General features: G+C 30.1%; 1 protein-coding gene across 2 annotated transcripts; it reads right to left on the minus strand.

The window, feature by feature from the left end:
- Positions 1–3,424: 3,424 nt before the first annotated feature.
- LOC111982898 (probable WRKY transcription factor 12) lies at positions 3,425–10,219 on the minus strand. Of its 2 annotated transcripts, none has more exons than XM_065782929.1 (4): positions 9,610–10,219; positions 9,325–9,398; positions 8,684–8,845; positions 3,425–3,819 (listed from the first exon to the last, which is right to left on the minus strand). In XM_065782929.1, exons 1-4 carry the CDS (start codon positions 9,901–9,903, stop codon positions 3,660–3,662), a joined length of 690 nt encoding a protein of 229 aa, XP_065639001.1. In that variant the 5' UTR covers positions 9,904–10,219; the 3' UTR covers positions 3,425–3,659. The 2 variants fall into 2 exon arrangements, with proteins under 2 accessions (XP_065639001.1, XP_023870287.2); XM_024014519.2 differs by having other exon boundaries at positions 3,425–3,822; positions 9,610–10,207.
- Between the last annotated feature and the right edge of the window lie 6,596 nt (positions 10,220–16,815).

The raw sequence follows: 16,815 nt of genomic DNA on the forward strand, positions 1-16,815 counted from the left end.
AAATTGTGAGAATGTTATTTGGTGCTTGGGAAGTAGTTAGGAATGGACCAATTGATATTGGTTGATGCTATGGGCTATAGCGGAATACAGTAAGCTAAAGAAGACAAAAGTTCGGCGTAACCTCATTGGAACAAGAAGTTTGGAGGGCTTAGGTACACTGGGTAGATTAGACTTGGAGGGTCTTCTGCTGTTCATGTATCTTAACTTCATTCTCTAGTGGATTATTGACCACTTGGAGGGCGGCGGAGATGTTTCACACTGAGGACTTCAGTTTCCTCTTCAATAATACATCCCTGTGTTGTCTTTGTGTTTGTATATCTCTTCCCTTAATCTTTGCCATTTAATTTCTGCTGTGGTTGTAATCTTATTTGGTTTAAATTATTTTATCAATTTTGTTTTAGCTTATTTTCATATTCTGCACATACATTGTTTGATAATAAGCTTGAATTAGTAATTTGTAATCTGAGGATTTAAACGTTCAAGGTGTTTTACACACTATTTGAACATTCAAAGATCATTACTGATGGTGATCTGAAACCTTTGAGTGGGATCTCAAAGTCACAAGGAAGGGTGCTTTTGTTGCTGTAAATTTAAGAAGAGAAGGAGTTTGTAGATTCGGAACTTGCATGTGGTCATGTCAGTGAGTTACTACATGAGGTAGCAATAGATTTAGGGTTAAATCTTTTGTAAAAACTTTGATTCTCTTATAGTAGATTTACTTTACCTTGAGGATAGCTAGATCAAATCCTCCCTAGGTTTTTATCTTGAATCGGTTCATTTCATCGGTTTTCCTTGGTCATCATATCATTGTGTTATTTACTTTTTCGCATTTGTGCATGGTATGATATATGCTTGTTTAACATAGATCTGAATAATTAACCTAATAATCAACTTGGTTAATTAATTAGGTTAAACAATCTGGTTTAAGGGGTCTAAACGAACAAACAACGTGGACGTGCGGAGTTAAGTGTATCTCTATATGTTAAGCTCATATAATATAGTTAATATAATATAGTTAAGCTCATATTCATTGGGCTTAAACTTATTAAGTATATCTCTATATGTTATATTAAATACTCAAAGTATCTCCTTAATGTTTTATCTCACCAACAATATTATCCTTCTAAAGAGAAAACAACATGCTTATAGCCACTTGACCGTCATTGGACTTGGGATGTTCGTTGGGTTTTGAAGGAACGGTGAGCTATTTATGGAGAGCGAAGACGGGCATGCAATTGTTGTTGTGGCCGGATACTTTCATTGGAGACAGCAAGAATGTTGAAGTTGATGGGCCGAATGGATCGTTGGAAGTTTTTCTGTACAAGCTAATTAGAAGAGGTGTTTTCCCATGTTAATACTTCTATAGCACAGATCATGGTGATGAAATGGATTTAGAATTAATGATGGCAAGGTATTGATATTTTTTTAGAAATGATATTTCTACAACATTTTTACAATATTTTTACAACAAATCATAAGTGGCAAGTTGTTACTGGTTGTTATTGTTGGGGCAAAAAAGTAATCTTAAGTGTTAGTTTCAAATTTGAACCAATAACAACTAACCACTTGTGATTTGTAGTAAAAATGTTGTAGACGTAGCATCTCTCTTACCCTATTGAAAAGTTTGGTATCGAAGAGATATTTTGCCACTTTAAATGTTAATAACTTTAATTGAAATTCAGTTTTTTTTTTTTTTTTCTTTGTTGGGCAAATGAAGGGTAGCATGTTTTATAGAGGAATATTGCGATTTCATAATAGAAAAGGTAGCATTTGGCGACATAACATGTTTTATAGAGGAATATTAAAAATAAATTATCATTTTAAAACTAAAAGCAGATCATACCATAAATGTTCTAAAAGCACACTTTCAAGAGTTTCAGAATCTCTCTAGATAATCCAACTTCGGAATATGCTAAGAGAATATATATCAATACCTTGTCATGAAAATAGTCAAATCAAATGTTTCCCACTTTCCCTAACTGTTTATCAATCGCACGCGTGTGCGCGCGCGCGCACACACACACACTAAAAAAAGAAGAAGAAGAAGAAGAAGACAGAGATTGTGCAAAGTACTTTGAAGATTTTTGTCACACTGATGCTTGGTCTTAGATACCTTTAATTTGCTGTCTGCAAAATGATAGACTTTCATATAATTTTCCAATTTTTCAACAAATTTTATGGACAGTTTGGGCAAACTTTTTTGAATATTCATTTCATCTCTGTAATATCTAAAGTTGAAGCTTAACATTTATAGTTGATCCACTCTTTTTGAGCCACATTAGCGTAGCCTTTCGGTTTAATTCAGTTCATTTCGTCTACTTCATTCTACTTAGTCCATTCGGTCCACTAAGGTCTATTTCGGTCCAATTATGTCTATCCGGTCTATTATGGTCCAGTTCAGTCCACTCGCACTAATCGGTCTATTTTGGTCTGTTTGGTCCATTTTGAGCTAATTGAGCTTTAAATTGATTCTTTCCGTAGGTTTCCTTTTCAGTTTTGAACTCAAAAAATGATTTTTGTTTTCTTCTTAAATTTGAGGTTGAAAAGTAATAAATTTTATTCTATTTGGGCCAAATTCTTTAGTTTTGGGTTAAAAAATATAAATAAAATAGGTATTAGAAATTTGAGATATGGACCCTAAAAATTAATAAAAATGATAAATATTCAAAATATTTCCTTAGAAATTAAATTTTAAATAATATATGCATTACACTTATATTTGAAAAAAAAAATCTACAATTCTAAACTTATATAATTATTAAACTTAATGTAAACATGTTATATGTGCTCTATGGAATGGAGGTGCATATATATATATATATATATATATCACTATCTCTTATTTTTAAATGTAAAATATACTATATATTCAATTACATAAAACTTATAAAAATGTAAAATACTTTTAAATAACAAATACATTATTTAACATAAAAATTTTACATTATATTCTCATAAAATAATAATATTATATTTTCTCACACATCACCTAGCTTTACGACTTGTTTGTTATTAAATGGAGAGTGTGATAGTTGGACAATTAATAACTCTTTCTCTTTTTTTTTTCTTAAGTTGGACACGTAGTAACTTGGATATTAATTTGCAATACGTATCTCTATATGAATAGTTTATTACTATGGCAACTACTGCACACCCTTAGTACGATGATTATTCTAAAAGTAAGTGCTTGTGGAGTGTGAAGGGCAAGAGCCAGGGTTTAAGTCTTTTAGAGAGAGCTCCACACACATATATACTTAGATTAAGCTAGAGTAAAATTTCTATCTTGTATAAAAAAATAAAAATAAAAAAAAAGTTTACTACTATGGCGGTTAGATTGCTTAGCATAAACTCATTTGGCATGTTCTATGCAATGTCCATGCTGGTTTCCATTTCATTCTAAAGAAGAGTTTGAGCTTCATAGGTATATAGCATCACAAAGAAGAGCACTTTTTTTCATATAAACATCAATCTAGCACTCTAGACTCTAGAGGCCTAATACTATCCATGATCCTTTTTCTTCTTCTTTTTTCCAATCTATAATAGAGCTTTAAACCATAAATATATTAGTGAATCCCCAAAATCATATTGGAAAAATATCATCACAAGCTAATACATTATATTCATTACATCAACATTATGGTTCTCTGAGATTGAGCCATTTAGAAAGAGGTAAAGCATTCATGCTCAGATGAGTTCGAGTCATCACATGGAGAGTGGTTATGTCTACCTTCGTATGTTGTTATCACCATTCGACAATCCTCTGATAATCGCTCAACCCTCTTCTTCACCCGACAGTTATTATGGGTACATCGGTAATAACTTCTGCGATTAACCAAATTAACCAAAGAAATTACCTTCAATATTGTCACTTTTGAAAGAAAAAAGCAAATATTTGAGAATTATCGACTTGGTGCTATAGCACTTCAAATGATTCATGACAATGATGGTAAAATTTTCTTTTTAATCTACTACAAACAAATTTTTACTGATCATGAACAAGAAAAAGAAAACGAGTGTATGCGTGGACACGCTAAAAAATAAAAGAAAATGTATAAGTAGTTCTATCATCTTCTCGTTTGTCATAAAAATATGAAGTTATTTTACATTTATATTATCTAGATCAAATATAGTGAGAAGTTTTAGAAAATCCAGGATCCCCTTTATACAAACAATATAATCATTGATTGTAATAATAATATAAGTTATTATATACTATATCTAAAAAACAAAGAAAGCTGCTAGGGATATGCATCTTCATCTCCAAGCTGAAATGGTCTTTAGTAAAAGAAAAAAAAAAAATCTCAAAGCCAAAATGGCTAGTGCCTGTGAGTGCCATTTGGCTATGTATTTAGCTCAATCGAAATATATATATATTATATATCAATGAGGTCTCTAATACGTGACCAAATTTATAGTAGGATTTGTCTCAGGTTGTCCTCCAATGCTCCAACCTATACATTTGATATCTCAGCCTCATGCATGCATAGTTTTTCTTATCTTAGTACTGTATAGCGCTTATCTTAAAACTGGTCACTTTCTAACTTTCTTTTTCAGCACATTTTAGTTTCTCAAATACTAGAAAGAAAATCTATTATATATAATCTCCCTTTCATTTCAAATTAATGTTCTAGTAAAAAAAAAAAAAAAAAAGATTCCAGCCTACCAATGTTCAAAGTCTCATTTTTGTTTGTAATGTTGTCAAATTTATAAATTTCTTAGACCTTAGTCTTGGTTATTCTTGACATTCTAGCAAAATATTTTTTAGGGTAAGCACCACAGTTCCCGACAATATACATCTCGAATGGTCATTTAATTAAGCTTGCATCATCGTCTATTCCGATGCAAAAAGATAGAGTTTACGTCAATTTTTTTACCATAGTCTGTTTTCATGTTAAATACTTACAAATCTATCATACATTTCTTTGCTGAATATTTAGTTGATACCCAGAAGCCTTTGGTACTCTATTTCTTACTCAACTAAAAAGAAAATTTAGGGCACTTCTTTACACTCTAAACCATTGCGTTAATCTTAAAGTAAGAAATAATTTCCATGATGAACCTACCTGAGAGGCTAGCTGAAACTGGCCATGTTGATTTTAAGATATTTATTACATATGATAGGGAGTTATCACGGAATAATTACACTTTCAAAGTTTATTATTTCACTAATTCACTCATAATATTCATTTCACAAAAACAGGCACTTTTGAAGTTCTTATTAAGCAATTCAGTGGGATCATTACTTAGAAACTATTAACTCTCAATTGAACAACAGGTCAAGGCCTTTTTGTTCTGAACTTACAAAAATAAATTCATACTTTACCTAAATCTACACCTTACTCCCCCCAATCCAAAAAAAAAAAAAAATCTATGATAGTATTTCCTTGTTTATAAGATTACTGCCATACATCGTTCAAGGGTCCAGCCTTCAGTATTTAGTGCATATTAAGCTTGGTCAATAACAACCAACTTTCTTTAGACAGTAGTTCATTCCTTTTTTCTTTTTCTTTTTTTAATTAAATTTAGTGAGGACTACATTGGCTAAATATTATAAAAAGTATTTCATTTCACAGAGTATCGCTTTCAACATTACAATTTTAAATTCTTGAACTCTTAAATTGGAAATAAGTTATCCTTCCAGTTAAATCAATACCATGCACCTTCTAATCATGGAATTAATTGTCATATTAACTATTTTCTCTTGCATATCCAAGCTATTCTATGTTATGTTGCCTGTTTATTCTTGTATAACTTTACAAGTTTTACCAGGGAATGTTGTTATTATGCTATCTCTTTATTATGAATGTTCATCCTAATTACTATTCTCCCGTTTGAAATTCTCATTGTTTCTCCTGTTTGAAACTCTGTCTATCTAAGGATTCTCTGGTACATATTATATGGGAAGATTAGGAACAGAGTTTCATATGCTTTTTTGAAACCATGGATAGTTAGTATTTAGCTAATTTGCTAGGGCATAATTTTCTTTACTATTTAGAAGCAATTTTACTTTCATGCTTTCAAAAAGATTACAAATTTTGCTAGGTTCCACGAAGATAAGTCATACCTAAAACTCCAAGATAATTACTTCATATTTATTCAGAAAGCAAGGAGTAACCAAACAATAACCTTTTCAAAGCCCTAGCTTGTCCCATTGAAAGCATAGATGCATTGTTCATCATTTTGAACCTTGCATTCCTTAATAATATTTCTATTATTGTTCATCATTTCGATATGAGAAGTTAAAAAGAAAGCTATTAAAATGTGCTTTCTAAATTGATGGCATGATACCACTATCTCTTAAAAATTACTATAACTTTTTAGTAGAGTTTATAATATGTTTTTGTATCAAAATCTCATCTCATCTTTCCTGTGTGAGTTTGTTTCTCAAAAATAATAATAATAATAATAATAAATAGATAAATAAATAAGTAAACTGATGACATGATATGATAAAATGTGTATATATATTAGAAAAGTTATTATGTATGTTCTTCAAACTCCTAAATTCTAATCCTTTCACAAATACTTTTTTTATTTCAATTTAGCTAGTAACTCAGTGGTAATTTTAATGCAGATCATCATTAATCGTTATAGAAACTCATTATAAAACAGGGCCAACATTACAATTCTTCTACGCATTTTCTGATGGCTCAACTCTTCCTTTGCACAAAATTACCAATTTAATTTACACACTTAATAGTGTTGTCATTTTGTCAATGTAGAAAAAAATTATTATTTTTGAACTTTATTGAATGTTTTGAACCAATAATTACTCTAACATCTCCATAGATTCAATCTCTATAATATTTATAAGGAAAAAAAAAATTCCATGATTTAGGGTTTAAATGGTCACAAACAAGACCGTGATCGAAACTGTTGCCACTAAGATCCCGGCTGTAAGGTTCAAATGGCCAAAAAGATCAGCAGAACGAAAAATCAACAAAATCAGACAAAGCAGGCACATAAAAAGTATTCTAAAGTCCGTTTCCAAAAAATAAGCGAGAAGTCTTAAGGTTTGAAATCAATGGAGTTAAAATTGAATACCCTACGTAAACAATTTCAATACTTTCCATATCCCGATTTAATATGTTACAACATGCACATGAGCATCCTTAAGTTTAATATGTTATTTAAACCATTAAACTAAGACAAAACACAAGTGACAAAGTTCCTAACAGGTGCATATTTATTTTGAAAAGTTCCTAACAGATAAATACAAAAGCAGTATGATATGAAAGTTTGTCAGTTTTCAATCATTGAGTCACATAAGAGATGAAATTCCATATATATATATATATATATTTATTTATCTAAAATATCAAATAAAATAGATAAATGAGGGTACATTCGTCATGTAACATATCCACTGACCTATACATTACATTGTTCCATGAAAACCACACAGTAGTTCTAGTCATCATATCTTAGAAGGAATAGATGAATGATTGATATTATAAGATATATCTTTGTAAGTAAGTTCGTGGTGATATATAAGAAACGATCTTTAGGGTAGCTTTTTCCCAGTTAAATCTCTCCCCTACCTTGTATAGGTTGAACCAATGCCACACCAAAGATGCCATTAAGTTACAGAAGGGCCAACATTTCAGATGCATATGAAATTGTTATATTGTGTTGCTTGTGTAAACAAATTCTAAGATGTAAAGTTATGCATCAACAAATTGAAAACAACACTCCTCATTCCTATTCATGCTTGAACATGAGTAGGAGTCAGATGAACTAAGTTGTTGATACTCTGAAAAATTATAAGTTTGCTTATTTAGCTAGGATTATATACCTAATCAATATCGCCTATCTTCTATTTAATTATCTCTTGTTTTGTTATTCATTTTTTTAAAAGAATAAAAACCTCAATGTTTATTCAACACTGAGAGCAAATGCCACCAGTCATTTTTTTATTGGGATATATATTGTCGGTAGCCATTGATAGAAAATGTACATACAATACTTTCAAAAGATCAGAATATAGTCAATGCATCATATTTCAATTAGAGCAGATTTGGTTGGTTTGATAGAAATTATAGAATTTAATTAGGGTAGGTGAGATATTATCTCCATTTAGGTTTGAATATTGAATTAATTCATCACTGTCTTTTTTTGTATTTTAGACAACCTATATGTTTTTTATGTAATCCAAAAATAAAACCTCAATTCAAATACCTTAATGACTTCCTGTATTCAGAAAAAGGAAAAAAAGAAAAAAGTAGATATATATTGAACCTGCGTTAATGCTATTACCATAATACCGAAGCATGTCTTACAAGCAAATGATGATTAATTTAATAGAAACCATTCTCTACTTCAAATATAACCAAGTAGATTAAACAAATTGAAATAATTTTTAATGATTTGTATTTAATTTTCCAAATATTAGCTGAATATTCTAAGTTGTTTTAACTTTTCCATGTCATTCACTATCTAGAAACAAACATTCATTATATTGTTGTTATGGCGTTTACACGTTATCCACATTATCTTGTAAGAAAGCATCTCTGTTTTGCTCATATGGCTCTTAAAATCTTGATATAATTCGAATGCATGTTAAGTGCAAAAAGCCAAAATATTAAACATGCCGCTAATTAACACAAAATAACCTAATGATTTCTCATACACAAATGTATGTGAAAATGAAAACAGTGGAAATTAAGAAGGATGTATATATTACCTTGGATGAAGGCTATTCTTGACAACTTTCTGGCCATATTTCCTCCATTTGTAACCATCATCAAGGACATCAACATCACTCCTTGTTTGGAAACAGAACCTTGGCTCTCTAAGCTTCCTTCTCACCTTCACCTTGCTTTTATCTGAGGTTGAGCTCCTCCACCTGCCAAATTCCAAGTTCTCAAAATTGGCCATATATATATATATATACTTTTATATCTTTCTTTTAGTTTTTATTAGAGACAATATAACCAAAGAGAGAGAGGAGGAAGAATATATAAAGGTAAAATCCACTGATGGACTTGAGGATTTGGATATCAATGTGTATCAAGACTTTTATGTGTTGTAGTACTTGCTCCCTCACATCCACGAGAGGAGAGAGAAAGAGAGAATATAATGACATGCTGCTCAGAAAGCATATTGCAAAGAACAGAAGCAATCTCTTCCATATATGGCTAGATCTCCTTAGATTCTGTGGAGAAGATTAATAATTTCCTCCAGTTCTCTTATACGTGCATGTTTGTTATTTGGGTATTGAAATATGAGAGAGAGAGAGAGAGAGAGAGAGAGAGAGAGAGAGGGGGAGGGAGAGATCTAATACCCATATAAAGAAAAAGAAAATGAAGTTAGAGAGAAAGATACCATGAATTGTTGCCATCGCTAGCATTACCGGTACCGCTTTCATCATTGACAGCCTTGGGATCCATCGTTCCCACCTAAATTTTTCCATAAGAAAATTAGAGTACAAAAACATCAAGTTCCAATTATTTATAAATAGAAACCTCAAATGACAAAACTACAAAAAGAAGCATAAAATAATCGAATCCCTCATTAAAAAACAATGCCAAAAAGCATGATATGAAATATAAAATTGTCAAGATTTAATTTTGCTTCACCCTTTTTCTTAAACAACACTCTAATAACCACCTGGTCGTTATTCCAAGAAGGTCTGGTGACAAGGTCGTTATGACTAAACCCCATGGTGGTGGGGTTAGTGTTTGATGTGCCACCTGTGGTGGCGGTGGTGGTGGTGTTTGTTGTGGCGCCACTGCCGCTGAGTGGCTGAGACATCTGAGAAGATTGTGAGGGAGCTAAGAAGCTTAGGACCTGGTTATCTTCAAATTGTACAAACCCCATGTCGTGGATCGCTTGTGGAGTGGCTGAAAATGATACTTGCAGCTCGTAATTTGGAGCTCCTCTTTCTTCTTCCATTATTTTCATATACTACCAAGAGAAGGTTTTGCCTTTTTTTTCTTCCCCTTGTTGTAAATAGCTAGATTTGATGCATGTTGTCCACACCCAACTGTTGGTATGTAGTAAAGGTGTCTTTTTGTGCTTCACAGTTCATACACGGTATAGTTGTGTTGTGGTCAACTAGTAAACGCTAAATGGAATGTTTCTTGGAAATTATTCCATTCTATCTTCTTAAGGTTGTCTTGAGAGACTCCTCTCTCTCTCTCTCTCTCTCTCTCTCTCTCTCTCAGGGGCACAAGTACAGTACTAACGAGTAACGAGTTAATGAGTTAACACTTATCAAGGAATGTGTGGTGGTGTACTAGAAATGAATTAGGATATAGACTTTTTAAATTTTTAATGGAAGTGAAGAAGTATGGTTTACGGCAAAAATATTCTATTTGTCAATTTATTATGCTACTCTTCACAATTTGGAGAATAAAATATAGACTTGTGTATGCATTTTCATAAACTTTAGGTTTAAATTTCTTTTGTTTAATATATATGTTTGTTTAAGATTTTGACTCATTCAATATTTAGGGAGTATGTCAGTATCTTTAGACATTTTGATAGAGTGATGTTAAAGTTATAATTACTACAAATTTTACTAAATAACTCTTATAAACTATTTTTTTCAACTTTAAAACTCAAAATAAGAAAGTAATTTAGATATTTTTTTTTTATTTAATATGATACCAAATACATTAGTTATCAAACCAATTTACATATCAATTTGTAATTCATTTGCAAGAAAATTAGCTCTAGCATCACTCTTTAACATATGTATATATATATATATATATATAACTAATTAAGTATATGCTAACATATTTAGAGCATGTTTAATTTTGCTTTTGGAGTGGAAAACTCCTATAATAAGAGGATTAAAACTATTTTAGCTAAAATTATCAAGCCTTTGGTAATTTCATCAAAGAGTTTTAAGCAAAGGAGTCAATCTAGTACCGGAGGCTGTATCAGTTTGACCAGTGGAACGATATGTTTCAGTATCGGTCAATACCAGTGTACCATTTCGAGTTTACCTTTATTTTTTATATTTATAAATATATATATATAATCTCTCTCTCAGGGGCACAAGTACAGTACTAACGAGTAACGAGTTAATGAGTTAACACTTATCAAGGAATGTGTGGTGGTGTACTAGAAATGAATTAGGATATAGACTTTTTAAATTTTTAATGGAAGTGAAGAAGTATGGTTTACGGCAAAAATATTCTATTTGTCAATTTATTATGCTACTCTTCACAATTTGGAGAATAAAATATAGACTTGTGTATGCATTTTCATAAACTTTAGGTTTAAATTTCTTTTGTTTAATATATATGTTTGTTTAAGATTTTGACTCATTCAATATTTAGGGATTATGTCAGTATCTTTAGACATTTTGATAGAGTGATGTTAAAGTTATAATTACTACAAATTTTACTAAATAACTCTTATAAACTATTTTTTTCAACTTTAAAACTCAAAATAAGAAAGTAATTTAGATATTTTTTTTTTATTTAATATGATACCAAATACATTAGTTATCAAACCAATTTACATATCAATTTGTAATTCATTTGCAAGAAAATTAGCTCTAGCATCACTCTTTAACATATGTATATATATATATATATATATAACTAATTAAGTATATGCTAACATATTTAGAGCATGTTTAATTTTGCTTTTGGAGTGGAAAACTCCTATAATAAGAGGATTAAAACTATTTTAGCTAAAATTATCAAGCCTTTGGTAATTTCATCAAAGAGTTTTAAGCAAAGGAGTCAATCTAGTACCGGAGGCTATATCAGTTTGACCAGTGGAACGATATGTTTCAGTATCGGTCAATACCAGTGTACCGTTTCGAGTTTACCTTTATTTTTTATATTTATAAATATATATATATATATGTATGTGCATGTACCAGTTTTATCATAAAACATTACCTTAATTCAAAACAAATTATTCATGATTTTAAACTTTAGCATCAATTAAAAGAAAAGAAAAAATAAAAAGCTTAATTGTTCATTGCATACTAAGAAAACATAATACTAATAAGTTAATGCAAATAAGTTACCATTCTGCCCTTACTAAAATTCAAAAATTACAAAACACCAAAAAATAAAATAAAAATTGTATTGATCAATACGCCCGATAATGCCCAAAATCAACCAGTATGGCTGACATGGCCGGTACTTAAAATGGTACAAAACATTAGCGTACGTACCGGTACAGTACATATAGGCCGGTACTAGTATAGTATCAACCACCTTGGTTTTAAGGATGTACCTAAAGCTGAAATAACTTTTGGATTAATGCTGAAATTTGGAGTTTTCATGTAAAATCTTTACAAATCACTGTTCATTCTTTGTGAATCCAAAACTTTACTTCATTATGCATTGTAATTCACTAAAAAGTCAAAACACTAAAGAGGATTTTAATTAAAGTTCTATTTCATAAAAGACTTACTACTAAGTGCCCATTTTGCGTTGATGTAAGAAGTAGATCTTTGCTTATAAAAATTTTGCGGTATAAATCTTAAACCGAAGAGGTCTTTAGTGTTATGAATGTTCGGCAAATTATAATAAATAAAGCTTTAGAGTTTACAATTTATAAAGTACGAAAATTAAATTGAGAATGTTTTTCTCAAAAACTCCAAATTTTAACTTTAACGTTAAAGTTGTTTTCAGCTTCAAGAATCCAAATTATTTAGCGAAATTTCCAAACATTTGTCAACTTCTCCTAGAAACGTTTTAGGCATTTAAAGTACTTGAACACCCTTGCAAGCAGAACCAAATGGACCTAAAGCTCTCAGTTAAAGCTTTGCTTTCTACGATAATGCCAAAAGAGACTAATATTTCACAATTTACATACTTGAGACTCCCCTTAATAAGAACCATTAATTAATAGATCATCTCTAGACTCAAACTAATTCACTTAAGAAAGTAAACCTGTAACTCTTACAATTGCACTAAACAAAACCCATTTTAGAAAAAGTATATATAACACATGCTTATTTGATGAACTACTTTCATTTTGACCATTGTGTTTTTCTCATTCCTCTATACATCATATGTAAAGGTTTATAGTAGTGAAACACATATTTTGTAAGTGTATAGCAACACAGGTTTTTTTTTATCTTTTCCATGAAAAATGTTTGTCAGATCCCATAAGAGCGTGTTTATCGTTAGGAATTCCACAAAGTCCACCTCTACCCATAAACGATATAATTCGATGGCATCATCATTGACTATATGGGTCTCAGGTGTTTCACAAGGTTCAAGGTTCACGGCTGCCCCAAGCCAAAAATATGCAATTTTCATCAAATTCTAATTATATGGATGTGAACGGATTTGGCGTTTTACAATAATAATTTCAGACAAGGAATTTGAATGTAGCAAAAAAAAAAAAAAAATTAAGAGTATAGGTTTAAAAAAAGAAAAAGAAAATTTAAGTAAAAGTTGAGGAGATTCAAGTCTATACCTCTCCCAGAAGATGAGAATAGAAATGCTATTAGTCTACGGATATTCAGTGTTGTTGTCTACTTCACTCTATGCACACAGTAATTCAAATGTTGTCTGTATGTAGATTGCATGTTAATTTATGTCATCACCAAAAAGGTCTATGTGTTAAGATATTATGGGGTTCACTAACGCATGTCTTAGTAAACTATTTTTTTTTTTTTTAAATTATAGAAAAACAAAAAGTGATTAGTTTTTTTTTTTTTTTTTTTACAGGTTTTTAAAATTTTTATAAATAATTTTATAAAATTGATAATTAATGTGTATCTTAGCCGGTTCCATATATTATATATAAAATATAGAATACCGACAAAATATACTACTATCAAATCTACTGGTACTGGAGGCTAAAAGTAATATCTATCACCTCCCTCTAATAGCAAGTAGAAGATAGGTTCAATAATGAAGCACAAATAAAGCAAGGAATACAGGGTCAAACTTATATATATATATATATATATATAATTATTTTGAATAATCATCTATTATCATTTTGTATTTTATTATGGTAAAGTTTGCACACTATATATTATGTTTATGNTATATCATCTATTATCATTTTGTATTTTATTATGGTAAAGTTTGCACACTATATATTATGTTTATGTCAAGATCTCAAGTGACTCATTATATACATGTATTATCAATTACGAAATTAATATAGTTTTGTGGTATGGATCATTAATTTTTAAGATAATTTATTGTATTTTTAGGTAGATCTCTATTCAAATTTGAAATGACTTACTAATTACTAAGATTATTTGATTATTTTAATAAAATGTTTTATTTCTTTTATATGCATTTTTTAATTTTTTAAAAAATATTTAATTGACGAGGCATTGTTATTTCTTTTATATGTATTTAGCAGATGTTGACACTTTGGGATTTATTATAAAATAAAATGGCACTCATAAGAATTCTTCCTTTTTTTCTTGATATTATGATGATTAAAAAAAAATAAAATCACTTTTAAAAAAATTAAAAATGTAAGAAAAAGGTGAGAATATTGTTCTTATAACGTGTCCTATATATAGAAGGCCTTTTGGAAAATAGTTAAGCTTTTTTTTTTTTAACTTCACATTGATTATTTATAGAAGGCCTTTTAAGACATCAATTTATATAAATGGTCACGCACAGAATTTATTTTTGTCATGATAAAAGGGCTGAGACTTAGTGACAAGGATAACATGATGGCAAAATAGTTAATAGCCTAGAAGCTCAATTAGTACTTTTAAAAAAAATAATAATAATAATTAGGTTCAACTCACCTCTCCTCCAATTATTTAATCATTACTATTAATAAATAAATAAAAACCATATTAACAAAATTTAACTTTACATTTTATGACTCCAAATCAATGAAAAATGGGATATATCCAACAAAATATTGAGACCAGAAAAACCTCGAAATATTCGTCCAAAAAATAGGTTCGAAAATATTACCGTACTAAGAAGATCAAAATTGTCATTTGCGTTGGCTTCTTTTAGACCTGCAAATTGGTTAAGAAGGATGGGTACAAGTATGACGCAATCGTGTATGAATCAAAATGGGTATGAATAAAAAACAAATGAGTCTAATGAAAATGAGTCAAGTGATGATAAGTTAGTCTCTGTTTGGCAAAGATTATTTTTGCCAACTTATTTTACTATTTAGCTTATTTTTGGTATTATTCATGGATTTCACTGCACTTTTTAGTATTATTCATGAGTCTCACTGTACTATTTCATCTCATTTTTACCTTTATTTATAGTACTTTCAGCAGAAAAATTTCAGTTTCAGCAAAATAAATAAGTCACAAACAGACCCTCAGTGATAATGGTATTTTTTGTGATGTTTCAAGTTTCTTGTTTGAGTCCCACCACTCTTCCCCTACCATCTACCTATATAAAAATGAAAAATAAAACATTCATTAATAAAAGTTAAATAATATATAAATCTTTAACTTTATAGTCTGATAATTAATTTAATAGCCCAATAAGTATACTGATTCTACAAGAGAGAAAGCGAAAATAAGTGCAACTATCATATATCAAACATGAAAGAAAGTTGGTTTTGTTACAACAAGTGGGACAGAGGGATTCAAACTTAAGTTCTTCCCTTGAAACGAACCTGAAAATACCCTCGAGCCACTAGGCTCTATCTTGGTAAACTATGTAAATAAATAAATAAAAAAACCTACTCAATATTATGGATACTAGAAATATTTATATTTGAAAATGGAAAGTTCAGTTGATCAATAGTATAATTATAACTATTTTCATTTACAATGTAGAAAATGGAATATAAATTTAGCATTCAAACAGAAATTGAAAATTTAAATTTAAATGGTTAAATGTTACCTTGGGACTTGACAAACAGGTTGGATCAAGACTAGGCATATATGACCCAATCGAGATAAGTTAGAATCGGATATGGGTAAAAGATAGGTCGGATTATACTCCTATCTTTTTCTGTCAAAAAAAAAAAAACATATTGCTTTTTCCATTACTCTAACCCTTTTTCGGGGTGGTTAACCAATTGAGGTCTGATTTTGTCAGGTCTTGCTTTCTTTCTTTTTTTTTTTTTTTTTTTTTTTTGAAGGGGGGGTGGGGGGGGGGGGGGGGATGGGGAACCAGGCCTTGCTTCTTTATCTACGACAGTATGACTTTGTGTTAATGACCTCTAGACCAAAGTTCTGATATATAAACTATAGAGCAAGGGTAAGGTCAATGGGCTGAAAAGATAAAATGAGGAAATTAATTACAACAAACAGCTTTGTGATGAATAAAGAAGAGAAGAAAGAGCTTCAGTGTCAGATCAACTGGTATACATAAAAGGTATTTTCGTCTTTCACCTTCTATGAGAGTTAAGATGCATGAACACTTCGTTTATTAGGATATTGTCGTACCCATGTTGTATCCTGTTGTAATTGTATCTTATCTATTGTATGCTCGTATCATGTTATTATTTTTCAAAAATTATTTATATCGCGTATCGTACTCATGTTCGTGTCCTAGCATAATATTCTATTTTGTATTTGATGGTGCATTATGCCATTATGTATAAAAGTAAATGTCTTGGGGCATTAATTTCTTTGATAGTTGATTCACTTATTTTTATTTTTTGGGACAGGTTGAGACTTTATTTATAGGTCTTATCCTCCTCTTTTGTTCTTCTCAGATTCATCTTAACAACCGCAAGAAATAATCAAACCATAAAAAATATTCATTCATGTTTTACTTTATCCTGCAAATGAAGCAAAAGATTTCTTATAATAAACTAGAGTACCAAACTCAACTTACCAAACAACCCTAGCTAAATTGTGCTCATTCATCATCAATACTTTATATATCTTATAGCGCCTACTTTATTTACAGCAACGGGTGTGCGTGTTTT

The sequence above is a fragment of the Quercus suber genome, unplaced genomic scaffold (genome assembly GCF_002906115.3).
Source record: "Quercus suber isolate HL8 unplaced genomic scaffold, Cork oak 2.0 scaffold_321, whole genome shotgun sequence".
NCBI classification, from domain to species: domain Eukaryota; kingdom Viridiplantae; phylum Streptophyta; class Magnoliopsida; order Fagales; family Fagaceae; genus Quercus; species Quercus suber.

Bases quoted from the DNA above. Each gene is read 5' to 3' on its own strand.
- LOC111982898 (XM_024014519.2), bottom strand. From the start codon at position 9,903: ATGAAAATAATGGAAGAAGAAAGAGGAGCTCCAAATTACGAGCTGCAA. The intron at 9,399-9,609 runs GTGGTTATTAGA...GGAAAAATTTAG, and splicing joins CTTCTTGGAATAACGACCAG to GTGGGAACGATGGATCCCAA. The intron at 8,846-9,324 runs GTATCTTTCTCT...GGAATTTGGCAG, and splicing joins AGCGATGGCAACAATTCATG to GTGGAGGAGCTCAACCTCAG.